The 26,255-nt window shown below is 42.7% G+C and overlaps 2 protein-coding genes across 2 annotated transcripts in view; one reads left to right on the top strand and one right to left on the bottom strand.

The window, feature by feature from the left end:
• LOC148324700 (uncharacterized) overlaps window positions 1-4,494 on the top strand; it is a 54,692-nt gene extending 50,198 nt beyond the window's left edge. Inside the window, exon 4 of the transcript XR_015846266.1 lies at window positions 4,127-4,494. The gene's annotated coding sequence lies outside the window, so the exon portion shown is untranslated. The remainder of the gene's footprint in view (window positions 1-4,126) is intronic.
• Window positions 4,495-4,729: 235 nt separating this feature from the next.
• Window positions 4,730-25,450, bottom strand: pdgfra (platelet-derived growth factor receptor, alpha polypeptide). Its single transcript, XM_088312387.1, has 29 exons — window positions 25,250-25,450; window positions 22,417-22,495; window positions 22,040-22,333; window positions 20,925-21,185; window positions 20,357-20,496; window positions 19,534-19,696; window positions 19,134-19,326; window positions 18,451-18,566; window positions 17,459-17,755; window positions 17,114-17,380; window positions 16,906-17,036; window positions 16,659-16,827; window positions 16,386-16,575; window positions 16,186-16,301; window positions 15,940-16,066; window positions 15,669-15,865; window positions 14,911-15,005; window positions 14,658-14,790; window positions 13,994-14,098; window positions 13,779-13,889; window positions 13,373-13,526; window positions 11,936-12,099; window positions 11,560-11,675; window positions 10,660-10,782; window positions 10,399-10,510; window positions 9,142-9,241; window positions 8,943-9,048; window positions 7,348-7,583; window positions 4,730-6,103 (listed from the first exon to the last, which is right to left on the bottom strand). The coding sequence occupies exons 2-29, from the start codon at window positions 22,475-22,477 to the stop codon at window positions 5,956-5,958; spliced, it is 4,425 nt and encodes a 1,474-aa protein (XP_088168513.1). The 5' UTR covers window positions 22,478-22,495; window positions 25,250-25,450; the 3' UTR covers window positions 4,730-5,955.
• Window positions 25,451-26,255: the final 805 nt, after the last annotated feature.

Below are 26,255 nucleotides of genomic sequence, written 5' to 3'. Positions count from 1 at the left end.
GATATTTGCAGTTGATGAGAACAAACTAGGTACTGCGAAATTTTGAATGAGGCGATCTGAGTTTACGTACAGGGAAAAAACTTTCTTGCACTTAATGTTGGTCTCTTGTTCAGCAGTTTTATGCCAGCCTTGAATGGTAATTTTTTACATGAGAGCCCTTTTTGCACTCTGAAAAAAATTACATCATGTTTTTTGATGTTTGCTTTGTTGCTGGGTTCGGATGGTGGATCTTTTATACATCCATCGAAAAATGTATTGTCAGAAATGAAACCACGTATGTCCAATTTTGTCTTTAATTTTTTTTTTCTCGTTGATGGGATGTCTGTGCCCAGTAATGTTAAAAAAAATAAAATAAAAATAAAAAATGGACATGCGTGTTTTTTACAGGACAGCGACTATATATATATATATATATTAAGAGCGCCAGCAGCATTTTGTATTCATTTCCTCCATATTTAACATATAATTTTGCCATACGTTTGATAAGGAAGTTTGTGGTCGCATGAAAACCAAATATGAAGAGTTGATGAAAACCGACCAAGTACGGACTATTTAAAGAAAACCAAGTACCATATCTACAGATGACGAGTACCAAAAAAGGTACGACTGTGTCTTTAATCAATAAGAACGTTGTGGTCTCTTGACGAAAATCAAATATGTACATTGGGAAAATATGATTTTTTTCCAGTATATTGCTCAAGCGATGAATTGTCAAAATATTGCGATATTATATTAGAGTTAATTACATTGCAATTCCCAGAGTCTCTGTTCCAAAGATAATGTCGTCCACAGCCAAGCAGCTCATAAAGAGATCCCGGTCTCGAGGAGACGTAGCCGATGCGCGGTCTCCCCGCGGATCAGACAGCCACGACCTCAGTGGAGGCAACAAAGCGTCACGTTTCATGCGGGAGTGATGTTACATATCAAACACTCCCGAGGAGATCGCAAATCCAATTGTCTCTCACTCACTCGGCCAAATCCAAATCAAAATCAGATTCCGCCTCACTCTGGCTGGGGTAAAACAACGCGCAATTAAATTGTCCTCAATCGCTTTCACAACCACCCGGCGTGTCTGTCTATATTGTCAAGAGGTCTTTATTGCTCATACCAAACGACGTCAATCGTGTGTTCTCGTTTTGGAGCAAAACATCGCGATTAAGTGCACACATCTTCTTTGTACAGATGATGGACTACGGAGATTTTGTAGCAAAAAGAAAATCATCAAAACGATCGAAATTATTTTAGTTGTCAATGTTGCATATGTCTCGTCTAAAAAAAAAAAAAAAAAATTCCTGTTTGTCGGCGTTCAGTGGGGCAGTTTGCGAGGAAGTCCCATAATTTCTGCCCGGCAACAAGCAAACAAGAATAGGAAAACATTTTATTCAGTTGCAAAGTTGACCAACCATTTATTTTTTAACAAAAGGCAACCAGTTCTTGGAAATATTGGTAAGGTTGTTGTTGTTGTTGTTGTTTTAATCTAGTAGTAATAATAATGTAGCTTTTTCTAAAATATATGCATTTGTCAACTAATATTTTTGTACATTTTTGATCTGGTCTTTTTTTTTAATTTTATTTTTTTATGTATTTTTGTCTAGTATTTGTCTTGTTTTCCAAACATTTTTCTTTTCAGTGCTAATGTTTCATACTTGGCCTTACAATTATTTGTCTAATTTGTTATTGTGTAATTTATGTCGTAGTTTTGTTTTAATCAAGTTCTAGTTTTGCTTAATATTTAGTATTATTTTCTAATATATATGTCATAATATCGTCGTATTTTTTCATGTATTTTTTTATTTTTTCAGTACATGTTTTTAGTTTCACTGTTTGATTTTTTTTCTTCAATGGAAGATTTTTATTGTGAGCAACATTTAAAAAAAATAACGGCTATGTAAGCGGATGGATAGATAGATTTATTTTGCATACTGTAGATTAAAAACTCATGTATGAAATTACGTACTTAGTTTTTAGTTTTATTCAGTTATCGTTTTCCAAATTTTTAAAAATATATTTTCAAATTTTGTACATTTTTAACTGTAATAATAATCTGAAGGCCCGCAACTCTACTTTCAGACTTGCCTGAATACTGGAAATCCATTGAAAACTTTAGCCTTTTTCGTTTGGGTCCCTCAGACCTCTATTAATAAAATCACGGCCAAATAAAACCGTTTTTTTTTTTTTTTTTTGGGCGTCTGCGAAACCAATCCCCGAATACCGAGAAACCTACGAGCGGCGGTGAAACAGAATCGTTTCGTAAATAAACTCGAGTGTTTTTGTGCCGCCGATATTGCGACTCTTTATTTTCCCGTCCTGGTCGAGGAACAATGTCATCTTTTCACATTAGTAGGCTTGTGATGCAAAGGATTGTTGTCCCAGAGCTAACTGTGAGCCTCTCCCAAAAGTGTGCGAACAATGTTTGCGTTGATGATGCATAGCTTCTGGGGAAACGAGCTTGAAACGGACTTTCCCGCCCAAATTTTGTTCAGCTGACAGGAAAAACACATTTATGTACTTAAGTGAGGACAGTCAGTTCGCATTTCTCGACCGATTCTCAGTATTCCACCTTAAACGTTTTCCGAACTTTCCCACCATGTGTGGATATTGTTTTTCTAATTTCAACAGTGCACAGTTTTCCCTTTTTTTTTTGTTTCATTCTGCATTGCAGCGTTCACACGCTTTTTTTTTTTTCTTCCAGAAGTTGCATTTTTCAAGTTGGTTAATACATAAAAATTTTGGATACCGTGGTGCCTTGCATATGGGTTTGATTTGGGGCAGCAAACACTTTGATATTTTTTGGGGTTTAATTTTAATGTAAGAAAGGTAAAAAATGAAAGCAAATGTGAAGAAATAAATTGTTTTTATGAAGTGGAATTACCTTACATGCTGTAGTATTCGTTAATGCGTGTTGCTAAGTGAGTGATGTTTAATCTGTGATATTTGTGTGTTTTGCAATTTATCTATATTTTGTTTACTTTTTGTCTCTTTTTCTTCTGATATTTTAATTTTAATATTTTTGTAATTCTTTATTTCTCAGATGTTTTTCAAATATTTTATCTATTATATTTAGACCTACTTACTAGATTTTTTTTGTCCCTTTTTGTTCAATGATACATCCATCCATCCATGTTTAAGACTTTTTTTTTGGGATACTTTATCTAAGATTTTGGTAATTTTCAACCAATTAATCTATTTTTTTTTCCTCATTTTATTTATTTTCATCAAATTTTTGGGCGTTTGTATCTGATATTTATTTACTTTGGTCATCATACTCTTTTTCTTTTTTACCTTTTGTGTATTTTTTCAGGTTTTTTTTCATTTATTATTTTTTCTTAGGATTTTTTGTATCCCTTTCCCCGAATATTTGTGTAATATTTCTTCTAGTACATAAATGTGCCTCTACTACTATTTTTCCCCAATAAGAGTATTTTATGTATGATCTTTTAGTCCTTGTGTGTGTTCACATAGCAACACTCATACGCATTATGACTCATTCTGATTTTTCAAACGAGTTTTCACGCAAACTTGCGCATCCAGAAAACTGGCGACATGTGTTTTGTCATAAGACAAGACCTTCTACAAAGTCGGCCCTGTCCTGAGCCTCCCCGTACAGTTGTTTCTTTGAGGTGCCAGATGCTTTGGATCGCTGTTGTTTTTCTTTTTGCAGCAACCCATCTGCCTCCAGGCCTGTCATTTTCAACAAACACTGTAAAAACACAAACCTAAAATAAATAAATAAATAAACCTGTAATACTAGACTGGAATTTTGGATGACAGATAAGCAAAAGCGGTTGGACCGGAATGAACCTAGTGCTAAAATGCGTTAAGAAGTTGAATGGTAAACAGCAATTAATTTTATAGATGTAAAAGTGCTGCAAAAATATGAGTGATGGTTCACGTGCTCTGGGATTAATTAAAACTCTCACCTCCTCCACCATTCTAGTTCAAAACCTCTGCTGTCCAGGCTGGGTTCATGAACTGTACGATTCTTCCCCATGCTCCATTGCCTCTGGAGGGAGTTTTATTTGCTGAGCTTTACCGCCCTCTGGTGGTCAAATCCGAAACAACTGCTCCATTCACCAGATATGAGCAGGCAGGCAAACGAGACTCATTTTTCATCCTTATTTACCAGGATGGTGGATATTATACTGCCCCCATGTGGTCAAGGCACGTGCAGCAGAAGGAGCAACACGTCCATTGAACTGAAGCCAAGAAATGTGGCAAAAACGGTGGAATTTCTTTGCATTCTATTGAATTGAGTCATTACTGTATGTTTGTTAACGTGCAATTTTATTGAGTGGTAGTTTACTTTTAAAAAGCACGTTGCAGACACTGATTAACGGCATTGGAAAGAAGAAACTAATTCTACGTTACTGTACTTATGATTTTTATTATGCTTTGTCAATTTTTTTAACTCCCGATATTTAAAACTAACTCTGGCAAGACAAGCTCGGCATGCTTCTGGCAGTGTACGTGGGTACGTAACACAGTTAAGGATGATTATAGGGACTGACTAAGGTCCTTTTCAAAAACTTATCCGCCTCCGTCCAAAAAAAATGGGCGGATGACGGACAGTTCCGTCCTTGGGATCTCATCATCTCTCTCTCTCTCTCTCTCTCTCTTTTTATATATATGTATTTATATATATATATATATAATTTTTTTTTTAGATGTATATTGAGGTGGTTCATATAGATTAAACGCCTCAACTATTCACAGTTCAAAAGACTTTTTCTTCCACATTTTACAAAGCATTTATTGCAATATATATTGTAAACCATCTGAATGTACAACAATACTAGTAGTAAACCATCATATTTGGGTGATTAGCTGTTATGGATATGACTCAGACAGCGTACCGTCAGACTAGTAAAAAAAAAAAAATCCAACAAAATAATTGAAAGTGCAACGTTTGATTGTGGATGACACCACAGTTGACAGAGAACAGGCAGTGGTACAGCTTGGGTTGGGGGACATCACGCAACAACAATTAACACATTTACTTGATTTGGTGCTCGTTTGCTCGTGGCTGGAATGATTAACAGCGCAGGACGCGCTCAACAAATATCGTCGAAGCTGTCTGCAGTGAACACCCGCTATTCGTCTGTGACAGGGTCCGAGCGGAAATCCACAATTGAGTCCCCTCAAAAATGGTTTCAACGTCACTGTAATTGGCGATAGATGCCACAAGATGGCAGCAAATGACTACTTTTGTCCAAATAAGTTCTTCAACTCACATCAAGATCCCTCCAGATGGCCCCCAAAAATTCGCTTAATTAAATGCTGTCCGGGAAGCATTATATGTGCGAGCGTTAAAAATATGATTTCCCACATATTTTCTCATTATAAAAACATCTCTGGTGCTATTTACAGTACAATCACACTCCTTCAAAAGCTTTTTTTTTTTCTTTTGTTACACAAGATCCAATCCATTCACGCTAACTAGCTACTCGATATTCACAAATAATACATGTGTACATAACGGCAAGGTAAAAAAATAAACGCATATTCAGCCCTCTTGTGGTCACGTTCTAATAATGCATGTGCACAGATTTTTTGTGCTTTAGTATCGCTACTGATTGTGCCAGCATCAGGTGCTACAGTAATGTAGATGGGGATGAGAGGGTCCACCTGCCAAACTTGCACTGCACCGGATGACGTAGTGGTTAAACGTGTCCTGAGGGGCGGTTGGATTAAAGCTGCTCATCCTTCCCTTCTTGCAATTAAGAGAATGCCCGATGAATAAAGCTCTTCTATTGAAAAGTTATTTTCACAATCACTCGCTTCTCCAGCCCAACAGGGGGCAGTGTCCAAGAGAGGTCAAGTCTGAGTGGTTTATCTTCCGAATGGGGGGTGGGGGGAGAGAGCGAGACTCTCGAAGTGTTTGGTTGATTGTCAGGTCCTTCGTAGGCCAACTCCGCCCCCCCCCCCGCCCACTCCGTGCCTCCCTCAATGGTGACGTCACAGGAAGCTGTCCTCCCCGAGGTCGCTACAGTCCAGACACATCTCGTCCAGAAGCGTGATGTCCTCCAGGGTTTCGCCCTCGCGTTTGGCGAACGTGGAGCTGCTGGAGCCCGTCTCGATTGCGCTCTCCTCGGACGTCTGCGAGCTGCGAAGTGGGGGTGGGGGTCACAAACATTTGGAAGTGTGGTTAATCGAAAGCAGACTTTATAGCTTTGCAGTTTAGGAACCCCAAAAATCTGCTGGTTGAGTAGTGTTGTATGAGCACCTAATATATCATAGTAACGATATTGCTTAGCATCGCCGTTTATCAAGAGACGTACAAGGCAAGTTGGACCGTACAAAAAAACTTCAGAACTTAAGCGGCAAGTCCCAGAATGCATTGCAAAAGCAAGAAATAGAAATAGAAACAAGAATGAAGTTGGAATTTTTCCAACAAAAATGATATGCATGACTATGCCAATAGAATTCTTGTAAATTTACTTGTAGTTTGTTAAAATGGTGGCTATTTATTGCAAAAGTTATTTTTCACAAAAATTAGACAATTTCTTTGCAAAAATGTCTTTCATTTGACTTTAAATATGAAAAATAATGTGAATTTATTTTCAACCCCCCAAAAAATTAAATTAATTAAATTTTTAAGTTATTTTTCACAAAAAATAGACAATTCCTTTTAAAAAATGTCTTTCATTTGACTTCAAATATGACTGAAAAATAATGTGAATTTATTTTCAACCCCCCCCAAAAATTAAATTAATTAAATTTTTAAGTTATTTTTCGCAAAAAATAGACAATTTCTTTGCAAAAATGTCTTTCATTTGACTTCAAATATGACTGAAAAATAATGTGAATTAATTTTCAACAATTATTTTAATTAATTACATTTTTAAAAAAATATATTAGTCTTTACAAAAACATATGACTAATTTTCGTTATAATTGTTCATTTTTTCACAAAAATCAGACTATGCTTTCTGCAGAAGAGTGACAACTTTTTTTTAGTATTAATCCAAAGCAATGTTTAAACTGCATACTTTTTTTGGCAATAATATGGCTTAATTGTTTGCTAAAATCAAACTCAAATTTTCTTTTTTTATTTTTCAAATGCAGCTTAAGCGTTATTCAATATTACAGCTCTTTAAAAAAATCATAGTGGCTTTATTTTTTTTGGGGTTGCAAAATTACATTTTTAATGTTGCATTTGCTTTAACATTTTTGAGGGGGGCAAACATGTAACTCCCCCCCCCCCCCCCCAATTTTTTTTTTTTTTTGCAACAATCATTAGGTGGAAAAAAAATTAACCTTAACCCTACCTCAAAACTCTTAACCCAAAAAAAAAACTCCCTGAACCCTTCAGCCAGTTCCCAGATCATAGAATGGCCCATTGCAGTACCTGTGTCTGTTCCTCTTTCCATATTCATCGTCAGACATGGGGTCCAGGTCGGGCAGGGGGATAATGTAGCCGCTGTCGGAGCTGAGCCGCTGCTCGTCGAAGCCGCTCTCCCGGTCCTTGAGTTTGCCTTGGTTCTTGTAGGCGATGCCAATGTAAGCGTCATCGCTCTCCATGCAGACCCGCGTCACGGCGGGATGGTCGCTCTTCAGGAAATCTCGATTGACCCTCTCGTAATGCTGCAGCCGGACGGAAAATCCATTCGATTAATCTTAAGTAGACGTATGTGAAAGTTTGCTCAATTGTAGAATAATTGTCAAATTTTTATTTATTTTTATTTTTTTTTTAAGTACCATTTACTTGTATCGGCACGCTCCGCGTGTATCTGATACCTTGGCCCGATACCGATACCTGGTACTGCTTTCCAGGCCATCCCGCAATTTTAAGAGAAGAATATGGAATGATCTGAACTCTTCTGACAGCAAACTATAAAATGTAAACAATTTTACGACAGTTTCTAATGCATTTCTGTACGTATTTTATGTGCCGGCGGGAACATACGATCGTAGCTACATGATGCCATGCAAACTGTAAATCATGCTCGGTTTCATGCATTGAGGTGGGAAAATGGGAGTTTGACCTCCCTCCCCCTTCTCGGTTGTTAAATATCTGAGAAAGAGGTCGTTTTGATGTCACTTGTGCGGTGTAGACTTTAACGGGGTAATTAAGGGCTTGGTTGGTTGTGGTGAGGACGCAGCATTGGGGGAGGGGGAGTGTGAGGCCCACCAAGTGGTGCTATTCCACAGCAAACACATAGAGCAGAGCAAGTGGAAGGGAATATTACACTGGAAAAGTGCTACTTTTGGAGATTTAGATGGCATTTACACGAGTGAGAACAGATATCGCAATTTATCGTTTTTTTTTTCCTTCTGATATTCAAGCGGCAAATATCGTTATGTTAGCCGTCAGATGTCCGAGCGTGGAAAGGAAAGTGCAACATCAAATTTTATTTATTTTATTTATTTATTTATTATTATTATTTGTTGTTATTGCTTCGGATCCATCCAAAGAGCCAATTTAAATTCAGCTCAAATTTAAGTTAGCATTGCTCAAGTTTTTTTTGTGCTGCACTGACCTTTTAAACACGTTCACAAATTTGACGTACTGCACATCGCGTATCATTACCGCGTATCGGCCACCATGACATTCCGCTAGCCAGCGGCTGAGCTGCCCTGTGCATGTTATGGGCTAAGCAATTTCACTTGCTGCCCCTTAACTCATCTCAAAATTTGTCGATACGCTCGTATCAGAAATGCGACTTTATGCAGGGATCGTGTCCCGATTTTACATGAACCACAAACTTAGTGTTTACGAGGTTGTTGTTCTCCCTGCGACTCACTGCTTAGCAACAAAACTGTAAAAAAAACAAAAAAAACAAAGGTACGCACGACTAAAGCCTCTGGGAAAAGATGGCATGAGGAGAATGCGCAGGTCGAAGCATCGGGTCAAAAATAAAAGGAGTTCCGTCAGAATGCCGAGTGAACAACAAGCGTCAGCGGTGGCCCGAAAGGTTGCGGGGGGTTGGGGGGGGCACTCACTCTTTTGTAGCTGGAAGGCAGCAGAGATGAGACGGTGTCACTCAGACCCAAAAAGGAAGGCCTCTTCTCCGGCTCGCTGTTCCAGCACTTCATCATGAGCTCATAGCTGCGAAAAAAAAATAATAATAAAATAAAAAATGTAAAGTTAAGTGTTGGGTGAGCTTCTCATTGCAGCGTCGACGCTGAAAGTCATACGTACACGTCATGAGGCGCGTGGTCCGGCTTGGACATCCTGTATCCACTCTTGATCTTGTTGTAGAAGCTCGAGTCGACCACCATGCCAGGATACGGCGTTCCTCCTGCACGTGAAGCCCAAATAAATCAGCAAATCCCAGATTTGGATTGTTTGAGCGGCCGTTTGCCTTTTCGTGGCTCGGGCATTATATCTTCATTTGGAATTTGGTCAACTCAAAACAAGAATCAGAGCCAAGATAGCCGAAAATAGCGTTGTCTTGTGGGCTCGCCATTTTTGGAAGTCAACGAAATATTTGCATGGATTTTACAAGAGTGATGCTATTCAATCCAAGATGGCTGGAGTCTATGTGGTTAAAAATTCAACTTGGTACACGCTTCTCTTCCACATGCTACCCAGTTCACATTCTTCTCTGTTTGCCAAACTTTTAATGGATTGTTGATCCATATCAAAGCAAAAACGTCCATCTTTGCCTTGAGCTAAACACAAAAGATCATATGATTTGGTTCTTGTTAGCGCTCGAGCAGGTCTTTCCATTTTTAGTTATTTTAGTTTCATGGTTTTTTTTTTTAACCTGATTATATGAAGCATAACTACACGATTAGATCCGATGATCTGATTCCAGTCAGTGAGCGAGCATTCTTCCGGTTTTGAGGTATTCTCGCTTCATACATATTGGTTTTGAATTTTGATCAAATCAAGGCAACAACTGCTCAATTCTAATGACAGTTTCACCAAACCAAAAAGAAATAGAAGCTGTCACAGCTGAAATTGTGACACGCTTCTCTTCGGCACTCTTTCAACATTTTTGGCCATTTTTTTATACTTTGGTACAGGTTGAGCGATACCCCTACAGCAGGTGTGGGCAAATTACGGCCCGGGGGCCACATGCGGCCCGTTAAACGTTTTAATCCGGCCCGCCTAACTTGAAAAAAAAATAAATGAATCAACCTTGTTAATGTTTTTATTTCTAAATATTGTGGTTTTTCAAAGACATATATATTGTTGTAATGTTTTAGTTCACTTTCATTTAAAATTAAATGTATTTTTTTTTTCCCTATGAGGTGAGGTTACCAAAACACTCGATCCATCTGCTCCTGGTCCGGCCCCTCTGTCAAATGTTTGCCCACCCCTGCTCTACAAATTTATCTCGTCCATAGTTGGAGCTGGTCAAGGTGTTTATTTTGGAGATGTTTGGAATAAGAATGAGACGAATCTCTGTTTGCTAGCATGTTTAGAATTCCAAATCTACAGGTGTCTCACCTAAGGAGAATATCTCCCAGAGGAGAATTCCGTAAGACCAGACGTCACTCAGGGTGGTGTACATGTTGTCGAAAATGCTCTCTGGTGCCATCCACTTGACCGGCAGGAAGGTCTGCACAGGAAAAAAAAAACCCAAAGAACTCATTCACTACCAGCCGAGTAAAAAAAAAAAAAAAAAAATTGGGATATTAGACGTCTTAAGACGTCAATGGCAGTAAATGAGTTAAGCGAAAGAGAGCAAAATAAACCACGCAGACTTACGCTGCCTTTGGACACATAGTTGTTGTCATGCATGATGTCTCTTGCCAGCCCAAAGTCGCAAATCTTCACAATCTTGCCCTGAGAGAGGAGAACGTTCCTGGCGGCGAGGTCACGGTGTACGCACTGTGAAAAAAAGAACAACCAAATTAGCAGTCTTTCCTCGTTCCTTTTGCTTCCCAGGACTTCTATTTCTGCATTAAAACACAGCTCGTGTTTAATGATAATACATATTGCTTCACACAGCATGATCCTTGTGTAAACATGCCTGCGGGACGGAGGGATGTGACCACTTATTTTATTTAGGGATAATAACCATGAAGCTGGGAGGCCGACTTGGTAATTCTAGACCGGCTGTGTTGCGGCTATATTCAGACTAGTCGGTCTCGCTCATAAGCGAGTTTGCTTGTGACTGCTTATCGGGTCGATGATCGCTTACACAACAATCAGAACAGTAAGAGGGATGAAATGGAATACACAGCAAAAAAAATGCCAGGCGTGGGCAGACTACGGCCCGGGGGCCACTTGCGGCCCGTTAAACGTTTTTATCCGGCCCGATAAACTTGAAAAAAATTAAATGTATAAACCTTGTTTTATTTTCTAAATACTGTGGTTTTTCAAAGACATATATAATGTTGGAATCTTTTGTTCATTTTCGTTTAAAATTAAATGTGTTTTTTTTTTCTCCGATGAGGTGAGGTTACCGATCCATCTGCTCCTGGTCCGGCCCCTCCGTCAAAGTTTAGAACCCACCAATCAAATGGTTTGCCCACCCCTGGTCTATGCTTTACTTTTGACCCAGTTCACCATCAAAATCTTTATAAGGAATTATAATATGTTATTACGATTTAATAGATTAAGAGTAGATTTAACGTTAATTTTTTTTTTTTTTTGCACACTCACATTTTTCGAAGCCAGGAACTCCATGCCCTTGGCCACCTGATAGGTGAAGCTGAGCAGGTCGGTGGTGCTGAGCCCCTCGTCCATGTCGTCCGACAGCAAGTTGTCTCCTTCCGTTTCTGCTCGAGACAGCGACACCAAAAAGTACTTGTTGTAAATATAGCGCTGGCTGCGCCGACCTGACTTTGGTTAATGGCAGGGAGAAACTGGGCAATAATACGCAAGTGCTGCAATTATCCTCGCTCCTCCGTGTAATTACAGGGCTGTACCCATCCTAAATTCCGACAAGGGAGTACCCTTGGACCAGCGAGCTACGCAAATGTGGACCGACAACAGAAGCCAGAGGGGGGGAAGAAACCACGCAAAAAGATGCACTCACCACTCGAACCTTTCTGGGAGGGTGGATGGTCGTAGTCCGAGCGCTGGATGTCGGAATATTTGGAGGTGTTGGGCATCTCGAGCATGGGCACGTATTGCTGTGTGGTGTCCGCCTGCTTCATGTCCATGTAGTCGCCTTTACTCTCAAAGGACAGGATCACATAGCTGTGGGCAAAGGCGAGGGACCAAAGTGTCAAGGCCAAGTTTACCCGTCTGCGTTGACCATAATCTATTGCTGCATTCCAGAAAATGGGTTGGGAATTTCCGACGTCGGAAGATTTCAACTGGAATCTGTGTACCCAGGCGTCACTGAGAACTGTATTTATTGGTTCTACATCCGTCTGTTCATGCACTTTCCATATCACTTATCCTCCACTGAGTTGGAGACTAGCTAAGCTAATTTAGGATGAAAGGCAGACAACACCCTGGACGGAATCAGTCAAGCGGTGTAATCAGGAGACGTGCATCAACACACTTAATTTGGTGATTTTGAATATTGATCGCAGTGGTGGACCGTCAAGGCCTTCAAGGCCAACATAATCAAGAAATCAAGCTCATATTCTTCACATTGATGTCATATTATATCCTAGTGTTGTATTTGTAGTGAGAGTTTTTATCCAATCAGAATTCAGCTAGCTCGTGTTGCCAGGCAGTTTTCACGATCGCAGTACCACGCAATATTTGTCCGAGGCCTTCAGATACAATTGTGCGGGCGTCTGTTCTGTCAAAGTTGATGGGCTTTCGGAATCGATAGACAGTTGTGATAGCCAATCAGATCAGTAAGGCCTTCTCAACTGGCCTCACGCTGAAGGTGATGAACGCGTTTCGTGATTGGATACTCACTTGTGAGGGGGCAGCGCGATGCGGAATCAACACACCCGGAAGTCGTAACTGGCGACCGTTGGAAAATGTAAAATATATTTTTTGCTTTTTTTAAACCACAATGGCAGAAGAAGGGGAACGTGTGGATTTAATTGCAGATACACTTGCGAGGCCATTTTCAAGAGAAGCAAACCATTCCTAGATGTCGGCATGCGGCTGCGAGTAGCGATGGATGCGGTCGAGGCTATCGCGGGCGCCACATTTAGAATGCGCTGCGGTCACTGCGAGGAGAGGTCACTGTGAGTCATCCGTCAACACCAACGAGAAATGCTTACCGATTGACCTTGTTACAATTGACAACTAGACTGTACCTCCGTCGCAATCAAGTTAGCGTGAAACCCGAGAGCACTTCAGGTCTGAGATTTGATTTGGTGAAGATGCCTGACAATCTCCTCAACCCACGGGGGGGAATTAAGATGGAGTTACTGATCTCTGCTTCGGCGGGGGCACGCACACGTGTGTAAGGAATTGGAAGAAATCAATGTTACGGGTTTGCGGGCATCTGACTCACTTCTGATAAATAAATGAAACCCAAGTAACCCCCGACATGCGCTACCTTCTGCTGCTCTCGTCTGCTGGGTTGATTCCAAAGATGTCCAAGTCTTTTTTCTGCTTCTCCGGGCTCAAGCTCAGGAAGTTCTCTCTGTTCTTGTGCAGATAGTTGACCAGATCACCGTAGAAGCAGTATTCAGTGATAATATAGATCGGCCCTGGGAAGGAAACCAGAGATAAAAATTCAGCCTGTGGACTAATCTTATCAGAGGGTTGTTAAAAACAGGCACGGTCAAGATGGCAAGCTTCAAATTTCACCATGAAAGCCTGTTAACTCATTCACTGCCATTGACGGATAAATACGTCAAAGATCCATTTTTTTCACTCGGCTGATAGTGAATGAGTTAAGATTCCTCTCAAACCAACGTCGTGAAGATGTTTGATTGAAATACTAATCTTTAGGACTCTACCTGACTTTGTGCAGGCTCCCAGGAGGTTAACGATGTTGAGATGAGGTCCGAGGTGAGTCATGATCTTCAGTTCTGACATCAGGGCTTGTTTCTCGCTGGATCTGGCCGTGGCTACAAGAGAGCGAAATGGCGATTACCAAAAACAACACCCCGGACTTTGATTTGATTTGTTCAGTTTTATAATTTTATAAATTTTAGAAATTAAACTGACTCACGCTTTAGCATCTTCACTGCCACTTTCATGACAGGTTGGGAGCGACTGAGTCCATAAGCGGTGCCCTCGACAACCTTCCCGAAAGCTCCGGAACCCAGGATGCGACCTGGAGGCAAAGTCACACGGTCAACTATCAAACGAGAACGCTCGCGCAAACACAGTCTGGATGTTTCTGCTTTATCATCAGTGGTCACGGATCACTGAGCACAAAGCTTCCAGTTACACTTTATGGACAAAAGGGCCTGGACACGCCTCACACTTCTTTCTATATGAGTCCAACAATTTTTTTTTTCTGTTCGGGCACACTTGGATTTCTTGCAAGTCTTCCCAGAGGGTTGGCTGACAACATGTTTCTTGACAGGTGCACTGGCAATTTGTCCTCCAAATATTGTCCAAATAGTGTCGATTGACTTCTCCCGGCTAGTGATGGGTAAATGAAGCTTCAAATCTGTTTCATGAACCAGTTGTAGTATTTTTGGACACCAGTAGATGGCACTCTCTGTTCAATATTGGGCTGAACGCACACTGACTTGCCATTTATTTTAAAACCTTTATTTAAACCAACAGTGCCATCTACGGGACTCAAAAAGTACAACAACTGGTTCATGAAGCAATTTTGAAGCTTCATTTTTCCATCACTACTCCCGGCCGGCCTCGTGGCTCACCCAGCACCAGCCTGTCGCGCGGGAATTCCCATCTGGAGTCGTAGGGCAGCTGCATGGGATCCACATAGATGTACTCGTGGCCGTCGGGGCTCACAGACTCGATCACCCTCCAGCGGATCTCGTAGCGTGGTTTCTGAAAACACATCGCCGCTTGTTAGACTATCGCAGGGGGGTGATGGAATTTGATGGGCACAGCTGTAAACTATTCCGACGGTCGGGTGACGACATGAGAATGAATGAATGAATGTAGTACCTGTTTCCAGATAACAACCAAGACAATGAGTGAGATGATGACAATGACCAGCAGCACCAGCACGGCGGCAGCGACCGTCAGCTCCCGGTGAGGGCCTGTTCGGGAGGACAGTCGCTGGTAAAAATGCGATTCCTGATGATGTGTTTGATTACTTTGATGAGATGTTACATGACAAACGCCCGTCAGGTAGTGATGGGTAAATGAAGCTTTATATCTGCTTCATGAACCAGTTGTAGTATTTTTGGACTCCAGTAGATGGCGCTCTCTGTTCAATATTGGGCTGAAAGCACACTGTCTTGACATTTTTTAAACCCTTTATTTAAACCAACAGTGTCATCTACAGGACTCAAAAATTCAACAACTGGTTCATGAAGCAAATTTGAAGCTTCATTTTCCCATCACTACCGTCAGGCCTTAAGAGGCACTTTAAGGCTGTTTACATTACTGAGGCCGAAAGCTATTCTGGGAGCAAGGTGGTGGGTGGGAGAAGTTTACTGATTAAGGGCGATGATGGGTTGTGAGGCTCTGGACGGACCACGTAGTTGAACTCATTCACTACCGGCTGAGTAAAAAAAAAATGGATTTGACGTCTTTAGCCGTCAATGGCCGTAAATGAGTAATGAGAACATTTGCTGTCAAAACAAAGCTGGCGTCTTGACAACTGTGTTGACTCTGACTTCACCAGTTCCGTGGTACTAAAACTCGAAGGGACTTGAGGATCAGGGGTTACATGGTGTAGGAATGTTGTTTATTCTTACCGCTGGACACAAGCTTCACTTCCCGACTGACGGTGGCCATTTCGTTGCGGGCCAAGCAGCGCACCGCTAACGTGTTCTCCAGATGGCCAAACAGGACCTGGCTCTCCAGATTATTATCCTCATCCAAATGCGACTCCACCTCGACGTCCGTGGAGTTGGCAGGGAGCGGCTCCCAGTACGATGAGTCGTTGGCGCAGCTAAACAAGAAGTGACATACTAAAACATCCCAAAAAGTCTCGCCAGCTTGAATTCCAAAGCGACCAGCGCTTACTGTTTAATATTTTTACAGATGAACCATTCCACTTCCGGAGTGGGTTGCCCCCCGGCGACGCAAACCACAGACTGGCCCGAGGCTGACCCGTGGTGGATGTCCATCAGGTCCACGATGACTGCAGGGACTGGAAGAGTCACACAGCCGCACAACTATGTGAGATAACGTGGCTAAAAGCCTGCTCGTGCAGGAAGGTGATAACGTTACGATCACACTGAAAGGGGTTTGCGCATTCCTTTTGCTGACCTTTGACTTTGAGGTTAAAGCTGACGCTGTGAGTTTGGTTTCCATTCTCCACCCTCATGGTGTAATTGCCGCTGTCTTCCTCTTTCGCACGGATCAGCGTGAGTACGCCCGAGTACCTACACCGAAAAATGTCACCCTAAGTTGAGCGTCACTCTCGAGCCGAAGTAGCGGCAGAATGTTCCGTTGAACTTTTTTCTCACCTGGTCTCGCTGACCTGACGGAGACTGGCGGAGATCTCGGCAGTGACGTCGCTCAGCGGGCGGCCGTCTTTGAGCCAGGTGACACGAGCGCCGGGGAACGAGTCTATCTCAGCCCTGAACTCACGGACCTCGTCCAGCTCTGCCGATTCCTGGCTGCCAAATTCCGGCCGCAGGAACAGAAACTCGCGTTCTGTTTGAGAGCAGAGGCCAGCAGTTTGTGAGATGTGTTTGACAGCGCCTCGTGCATATTACAACACTTGAGTGTTTTCGTACCGTAAACGGTGATGGCTAGTTGTTTGGTCTGGCTCTCAGTGCTCATGATATCAGTGATGGAGCAGGCGTAGATGCCGCTGTCTTTGGCGGAGGCTTGCGGGATGGTCAGGGTGTAAAGAATCTCCTGATCGCGCTTATTCTCGTGCACCGTCTTCATGGCGCGATTAGCCTGCCGAGTACCAAGTATGCACTTCAGATGGACCGTGCTGACATGACTGCAACTTTTTTTTTTTTTTGCATCGCTCACCATTTTGCCAGGATATTTCCAGTGATCCTCCAGGATTTCCGACCCGCGAGCCAAACAGGTGACCGTGATGGGCTCTCCGACCAGCAGAGCTGTCCGCTTGGCGGCCAGCTCAACGTGAAGAGCGCCACCACCTGACAGGCAATAATTAAGAAAGTCAAGCGCTGAAGCTGATAGGCTGATTTGCTCACCGAGCCTTACAAGTACGCACCGGTCCAGCCATGGACGATGTACTGCTCGCTGTAGTGCACTTCTCCGTTTATGACAGCTTTACAGACGTAGGTTCCAGCGGTGAACACCCCCAGGGCGCCTCTCTTCCTGTCATAAACGCTCGCCACTGGCTGCTGGGTGTCCATGTTAAGCAGGGTGACATTAGCGCTGGGATCCGACACCCGACACTGAATCTCCATCTCCTCGTGACCAGACAGGACGTGATTCCCGAAGGGCACCGGTGACGGCACAAAAGGAACATCCGGATCTACGCAAGAAAAGAAGAATCGCTCAGCCCAAGGAACGGAACGACCGAAATGTTAACGAGATGACGTGCGAAGCAAACCTGGCACGTAGACGTAGATGCTACTCTCCTCCGCCTCGTCCGTGTTATTTTGGCTGTAGAAGCAAGTGTAGAAGCCGGTGTGCATGGCCGTGGCTTGGTCTACTGTGAGGGTGGTGACGAACAGACCACTGTTGTCCTCCTGTGTCTGCTCAGGCGCATCGAGCGGCATGTCCCAGGCCAGCCTCGCTTCGCCCCGGCAGGTTAGCGTGAAGGGAGCATGGAGGGCCACCACCATCTCCTCAATCTGTGGTAGCAGCACCGGGCCCGAGGACGGCGGGAAGGTCAAGGCACTAGAAGCTGACGGGAAAACAACAGAAATCAAATATCTTCCCGGACTTTCCTGGTAGCACTGCCTGGCTTGTGTCCTGTCCTCTCCTCTCCTCTCCTCTCCTCTCCAGTCCAGTCCAATCCAGTCCAGTCCAGTCCTACCGTGTCCTGTCCTGTTCTGCTTTACCCTGCCCTGCCCTGTCCTGTCCTTCCATGTCCTGTCTTGTCCTACCCTGTCCTGTCCGGGTTTGTCCGGTTCTACCCTGCCCTGTCCTGTCCTGTCCTGTCCTGTCTTGTCTTCTCCTGTCCTGCCCTGTCCTGTCCTGTCCTGTTCGGTCTTGTCCGGTACGGTCCTCTTAGCTACTCATCATACCCTTTCTGTGTAGCAATACCTTCCCCTGTCCATCCATGCATCCATTTTCGCGAGTAAGCTGGAGCCGAAGCCCAGCTGACTTTGGGCAAGAGGCGGGATATCCCCCATTGGCTAGCCAATAAAGTCCCATCACACCTATGGATAATTTCGAATCTTCAGTAAACCTAATTTGCATGTTTTTGGAATGTGGGACGAAGCGGGAATAGCTGGACAAAACTCAGGCAAGACCCGGAAGAACGCTCACCAATACCGCTCCCGCCCCAGTACACATCGAGATAAAATCAAACTCCAATGCAATATTTTTGTCATTGTTGTAACTCGTAGTTGACGTAGTTTTGCTTAAAGGTCTTACATCTGACTTTGAGGGTGAAGGCGAACTGGGCCGTGCGAGAGCCACTCACAGCCGTGATGGTATACACCCCGCTGTCTCTCTCCATTGGGTGCCGAAATGTCAGAATGCTCCGGTACCTGACACAAGAACGAACACATGACTTTTGTCAGTGATATCATCGCAATCCCCAGACGACATGCAAATACGCTAGTGCCCCCGTTCTGTGAAGCATTTTAACCAGTAGAATATAAATATGAAAGAAATGGGAACTATTTTCTGATTGCTCAACAGCATGAAAGCAAATGCTCATCTTTCTGTATTTGTGTAATTACATTTAAATATTGAGATCTTTAGATTTCTCCAGAACCAGGTGGTAGTTATTTTAGCTCAGCAAAAAGTCTAAAAACAGATGTGCAGTTTAAAAAAAAAAAAAGCTTGGCTTCGTCCAAACATAACAACACGCACCAGCCAGAGCTCTTAGCGCTCAGGTGGTTTATTTGATCTGCATGAAAAAAAAAAAAGATCATGTAAAAGCAACAATGTATTTGTGCAGGTGGTTAAGTGCTTGGCTGGAGCCCACGAAGCCCAAAGCCTCCGGGATCATGTCATGGCAAGCCGAGATTGTCTGGCACCGAACTCCTCCGTGCTTGTTTGGCGATACTGTATATTATGACGTGTTTATGACAAGCCGAGTCTTTTCTCACCTGTTGCCTTGGAGATGACTTGTTTTGGTGACGATGTAGTAACTCTCTGGGATTTCTTTGCCATCTCGCTGCCAGGTCACTTTGGGCGAGGGCGACCCATCGATGAGGATGGTGAACTCGGTCTCCTCGAGAAGGCTGACAAACTCAGTCGCGAGGATCCCGCTGTGGTCCAGGGCCACGAAGGAACTCTCCTCTGCAGACAACGTGGCAAGAGCGGTTAAAAAGGGGGACAATTCGCAGGTGCTTGTGCAGGAAATGTGGCGTAGGAGATGCTCTGGCAGGCATCTGGTGAAGCCATCGCGTAAACGACGAGTCTGATATTGAAAGCAGAGCCAACCCTCAACAGTTTCCCCACTAAGAAAACCACATTCACGCATCACGATAGGGCAACGGGTCTTACCGAAGACGCTGACGGCCACGGTGCTCACCCGGACCTTTCCGCTGACTTGGTGGGTGACGGAGCACTCGTAGGTGCCGCCATCCTGAGTGCTGGCTCGTTGGATAACCAGGATGTAGACGACCTTGTCGGGAAGATTCTCTTTCATCTGAACTGCATTGACAGCCTGCGAGAACAAAAAGAGGGAATAGTGAGTTGTAGGCGGCGGACTGAAGCTTACTTACAGTAGCACTTGATGATTAAAACACAGGATAGAGGGCAAGCGATGAATCACGATGGAGTCCAAAAGCTGAAGTCAAAAGAGTCCGACGCTCTGGAAAAGAGCTCAGGGGAAGCCCCTGAGCTCACGATCTTACAATGTGCTGTTGAGATTAAAACCGTGTCTGCGCAAGAATAACACCAAGCCCTCGCTGTCGTGCGCAAGACATTCCCCTGCAAGTCTGAAGGCCGGTGGGAGGGGGCGGGGTCAAACGATTTCCAACACTTTGAACTTCTTCCTTCTCTCGGGCCATTTGTCCCGCACTTGGGTTGTGTTTTCCCGTGACTGTTACGCGTGAACAGTTGGTGCTGATGTCTACATTGTAAACACGCCAGAATCACCCGTCGGCCAGCCCGCTGTTTTTCCAAAGGCGTTTGCTTTGAGACCGCTGAAAGGAACGCCAAAACCAGCGTTTGGCTAATTTGAGACTCTGAGCTCCTAAGGGGAGGGCAACAACACGGAGGCGTAACCGGCAGCATGAAGGGAAATAGAGCACAAGAAGGACGGGGGTGCAAAGTTTTCAAGCTTAGAAGACGGAAAAAAAAAACGAAATGCTGCGCAGCTCGCCTGTGTTTTCGGGTGGAGCCACTGCTGCTGGAAGGCGGAGCCGGCGGGGACGGCGCAGGTGATGTTGAGGGACTGCCCCGCCCTCAACGCCTCTGTGCTGACTTTTACATCCACGTCGAAGTCCTCCGCCTCCGCCTCGACTGGAAGAGCCAGAAGACAGGCAGTGTTAGCGCATCATCTGACCACTAGATCGCAGAAAGTCGTTCATCACCGAGCGCTGACACACACACACACACACACACGCAGCGACTGAGTTAAAAACAAACCCGTTAGGTCATTTGCGACCTTGTGAGAATGACCTAATAGAATGACTCTCAGCCGGCGATGCTCTCATCGTAAATCCAGGACACTGGGTGAGTTAAGCGCATTATTTGGCAGGTTCCCGTTTAATTCTAGTGTCCTTGATGTACGCTGATGATGTCATCATGAAAAATGAGCAACACTTCAAACTACCATTCATCCTCATCATCAATCACGTCTTATATGAAGAAAAAAACATTTTGCCAATTTATTACAATTACACAGTACATTTGTATGTTGGATTTTTTTTTTTTTTTAATGCCTTTACCGTTATCTTTGACCGTGTAGATAGCGCTGGTGAGCACCCGACCCTCAACGGTGGTCTCACACCGGTACTGTCCCGGCGAGAGGCTCCCGAAGAAGCCCATCTTGTTGTCATAGAAGGCGGACATCTTCTCCCCGCTGGGGACGCTTCTCAGGGTAACGTGGGAGTTGGGGTTGGACACACGACAGGGGATGGACACGCCCATGGCATCCATGGTGACAACCAAGTTGCTGGGGGGCTCGGGGACAAAGGGGACCTGAGGATCTGGGGGGGGGGGGGACAAAGAAAGACAATTTCACATCTCCATTCTTGAGGTGAACGTCAATCAAATGAGATCCAATACAAGCAAAGTGTTAAAAGTGTCTGCCTTTAAGATAATGACACCGACCAACAGCAAATTTTAAAATCAAAATGGCCTAATGTGTCCCAGAACGAATAATTGACGCTGATTTAAAAGTTTTTCTGTTGAAATTTGACTCAAAAGCTTGCGCAATACGGATTTTATCATGTGTTGTAATTTATCGTTGTGACATTTCAGAAAAGAAATACAACCTGTTGCTGAATCTAACTCTTAATTCATAAATATTATGACATATATTCCATATTAAAATTCATATAATTTTATTCTTATTTGTAATAGTATTATGGAAACCTGATGTGCTAGAAAAAAAGAGGGCACACTCTGAATCTGTGCAAAAAAGTAACTACAGTGCAGATATGCCACTATTAACTAAAACCTTAGTAATAAACATGTTATTACATTTGGACTGAACACAGATCTGATTGGCTGAATCGGATCGGCGGATATTTTCATTAAATGCAAATAGGTGATCGGTTGTAACGTCATAATTTGCTGATCAATCATGACATCGTTGATCGGATCCGCAAAATAACAGATTACAACAAACATCTCTTTCACAACTGGCACTTTCTGTGTAATAATCCAAGGTTTCTTCTCATATGCAGTCAGATTTGTATTTTTTTTTTTTAATTTCCTAGTGTTCCTAAATTTTCTAAATAATTATCCCTGTTTTTTATGTGTTGGGAATTTGGCGGATAATTTATTATTTTTTTTTACTTTATCACCTGACAGATAAATAAAATAACTTGAAACGGACCTGGAACAAAAACGTAGATCTCGGCCTCATGGTCCACTTCCAGGTCATCTGCCATCGGGCTTGCCGCCAAAAGCTCGTCCACGCAAACATAGTAGCCGGTGTTGGCCACGGTGGCGTTGAAGATGAACAACGTGGCCGTCATGTAGCCCGGCAACACGAACGTATTTCGGGGCAGCGGTTCGGCCCACACCACGCTGCCGGTACCGCTGCAGCTGACGTTGAACACGGAATCTGGCCTCAGGACGAATTCCGTCTGGTCGGACACGATGCTGGGTGGCGGCAGCCCGCACTTGACTGTGACATGAACGTTGTTGCGTTTTAGTTGGAACTCATCAAGCACTCCATCTTTGAATTCTGAAAGCAAACGGGAAACATACCCGTGACGGCCAGCGCCACGATGGATCCGAAGAACACTCGCAATGTTCTCGAACCATCCATGTTGATGGACGTTCCGGCCTGTAATGACAAAGAAAGTACATTGAATTCCCTCTTCAAGTAAAATATACATTTGTTTCCGTTAGTCGTGGCAAGTAACTACTCACAAATACTTTGTTACCGCTCTTGACTAACACGACAGTTTTTTTTCACATGTAGAAAGTCGTACAAATCAATATTTTATAAAATATGAACCTCTATGAAATGATTTGGGTTTTTCTTGGTAATTTAAAAAAGTTTTAAAAATAATCCTTTCATACGGTGGTTCTCAAACTTTTTACACCACCACCTAAAGAAATACTCGGAAGTACATTTTGGCCATAACCAACACAGTTTGCAGGTTAACATTGTGCTTCAATTTACTTGATTCAATAAAATAAATTAAAAAAAATAAAACAATTGGAAATGTATTAAATGCAAATATGTTGTACTGGTGAATAAAGCCAAAGTGTACTTTACAAATGGTTTGAGCCACTGTAACATTATGTATGGTTTCAACTTACTATATAGCGAAGTAAAAACCAACACAAAAAACAGTCTTTAAAATAACAAAATGAAAATGTGACTCAGTAAATGTGTGAAAAAAAATCAAATTCAATTCTATTGCACTTGAAATTTCCATCCAACTGAATTGCACTTAAATGTACTGCACTGCAAACTAAAAACATTTAAAACCACTGTAACACGCCTGTTTGAACATTTCATTCAGTGATTCTTTTGGTTACCACTAGAGGGAGCCCGTGTGGTCCATTTATCACACTTGGAGAATAACTGCTTTCAAATAACCCTGCAATGGGATTCACTGTTTTTAGCATATTTTCGTATTTTGGATTGCGATCTTATTTGTGACGGGCGCAACAGCACATCCTTATTTGAGTTCTACAATAACAAAAAACATGTTATAAATTTGTTGAACTGACATCTATGGTCCTGAAAACGGATTATTTGTGCTCTGCTGATTGAGTGGGTAGCTAAATGTATCTCTACTTTAGAGTATTTTTTTCTGACATTTTACTGTACCTCTCATTTGAAAAGAAATGTCAGTACTTTCTACTCCTTCATGACTTTCATTCCTTTTTTTTTTTTTTACCCAAACTCAGGATTATAGCTCAACATAAAAATGAAGAAAATGACTGATTGAAGGAGCTAGATATTCCACATCCACGGTCTTATTTAAGAGAATTTTTTCAGACGTCGCCTGCAAGAATGATTTTTGGCAAATAGGTTGTCTTGTGCCAGCCTTAATAAAATTCTCTGCTTTATTTTTAAGAAACATCCAGGTAAGTTGTATTTTTTGTTTCAGATATTGCACGGCCTTCACAGTATGAGCTCTATGCAAGTTCAAAAGAAAAACACACATTTTGTGTGCAGAGAAGGTTATTTTGATTTTGTTGTCAGTTTATCAAAAAGGGCATTAATGGACAGTAAACTCACTTTTGCTTTTTTGCTTTTGGTAAATGTAAATTCCAGACTGAAATGTAGTTAATGAGTTGAATCAGTACTTCTACTGGAGTATTATTTTACTCAGATAGCTGTAATTTTTGTTCAGTCCAGAATTTGAGTAATTTTACCACCTGCTTTTTGATTCCATAATTCTACGCCCCTAGATAATTAGACGTGTGCTTGTTTGATTGCCCGTTGGTTGTAGTTCACCAGACTGCCACTGGAGGGAGACACAGTCCACTATTTGAAACTCGCATCCTGTCGCTTCCTCCCCCCTTGCCTCTTCCCTCCTTTCGCGTTTTCCCCACTAAAAACTTAATTGTTCCTGCTTCATTTTTTTGAGCATGTCAAACTGCTGCTGATGAATAATCCCAAATTGTCTTCGAGTATCTTACATGTTTTGGTTCAATTTTCTCTTGTGTTTAGTTTGCGTCACTTCTATCAATTATGTTGGCCGTTTGTTTCTGAAGTTGTGATCGCTTTGAGTCAAGTTATTGTCTTGTCTGTTCAGCAACACTAGTTTAAAACTTAGTTAATGTACATTCGATGTTCATCTCGGGCAGAATGTTTTTATTTTTTTTCAGCTTTCTTTTGGTCCCTGCACGGTTTGGAATACGCAAAATGCTCTTTTTTTTGCTTCTTTCATTGTTTAACTTTTCTGCATATAAGATATATATATTTTGAAGAGTCTGTATATTCGTTTTGCAAGGCCATCTTGAATTCACAAAGCAATTGTCTTTGCCACGATCAATGCGTAAAATTGCGCAAAGGCTGTTTGTTACTTGCGCTCATTTTCCGTGTAGTTGTACAACTATCTCGATTAACTTGGGCACTTTTCCAACCCAAGAAAAAAAAACAAGATTGACCCAAAATACGTGCCCAAAAACACTCATGAAAAACAGTCCGGTGCCCCACAGTTCCAACTTCCAATCTTCTAATGATGCTTTTTGCCCCACTTTTTTCTGCTTTTAATTAATTCCACGCATTCCGCAGGAAACAAAACAAGCCGAAGTGAAATTCCAAAGTGGTGGGAAAAACAAAAAACCAAGAATACCACCGATGGATGACTTCCAGGACTTTTGAGGTGATACCTCCAGCTGTGCGGAGCTTCTCTCCAGCCGAGTGCGCCTCACCTCCAGCGGTGCGGGGGTGGGGGCTTTGGTGGTGGTGGTGGTGGGGTGACCATATGGCGCGCAACGGGGGCATAGCGAATACACAAACTTCCAACCATTCAACGCACGTGTATTATGTATAAAAGCTGCTAGTTTAACGAATTTACCGCCCCCCCCAAAAGGCACTTTTTCCCCTCTCCCAGCCTTGGCTTCAATTTACCTTGAGTAATCCTCTCGTTACAATCCGTCAGAGGGAGTACATCCACTTTGGAAGAAAAAAAAAAAGACTCCAAAAGGGCGCTTAATAGTCCACAGAGTGCGTGTGAATGAATGCGAGTGAGTGTGTGTGTGTGTCCAGGTCCACTGAGTGACTGAGCGAGGACGACCTGCGAATGGGTCCAACTTACAGTCCTGCCTTCTCCCTCCCTCTCTCTCTCACTCCCCTCAGAAAAGTCATCTGGCTCCAAGTAAGTCACTCTCAGGAAATGACCCCCTCCCAACTCCTCCCTACTCTGTATCCGCACGCCCCCCCCTCACTTTTGCACCTTCCAGACTCTTGCAGAAGAGTCGCTTTTAATACCATGAGTGAGCCTCTTTTTACGCAATACAAAAAAAGAAATGTGCTGTTGCATTTCAGAATCTGACTTATGAGCAAGGGGTGTGCAAATGGCTTTGCTTTTAGATGGGCTGAAAAATTCCTTCTGTGTATCAACAAAACCTTTTTTTACAGAGGATAAAGAATATATGCCTGTTAATACATTGCCTGTCTACATGTGGCGCAGCACCCTTTATGTTCAACTATCCCTTGCTTAAATGCATATAATTTCCGCAGAATCAAGTTTTGTTAACCAACTGAGTTTTGACGTTTCCCTTAGCATTAAGCTAGCGGATGTTTGTAAGTTAGATCAGTCAAGGAGTGAGTGGTGGTGCTTTATTCTAGTATGCCCTTTTTACAGCAGTCGTAGTAAAATGTATTCTAAAGTATCACTGGAACATGTATTTGATATCTTTACGACAGTTGAGTTTAATTATTCACATTAGCTAATGACTTTTAATTAACATTGCAGCATTGAAATTCATCTTGTGTGTCGAATGTGACAGAGTGGTTAGCTTCTTTTTACACTTTTACTACAGCTAAGAATGTCCATGAGGTGTCTTCAAGGGGTGAGTATATTTTACTATACTTAATTTTTTTTAAATGCAATTAACTTATGTTGGGAATGTTA

The sequence above is a fragment of the Idiotropiscis lumnitzeri genome, chromosome 13 (genome assembly GCF_059441095.1).
Source record: "Idiotropiscis lumnitzeri isolate Australia: NSW breed Sydney's pygmy pipehorse chromosome 13, RoL_Ilum_1.0, whole genome shotgun sequence".
NCBI lineage: Eukaryota > Metazoa > Chordata > Actinopteri > Syngnathiformes > Syngnathidae > Idiotropiscis > Idiotropiscis lumnitzeri.
The sequence above is the reverse complement of the archived record's forward strand: the minus strand, read 5'-3'. Positions and strand labels throughout refer to the sequence as shown.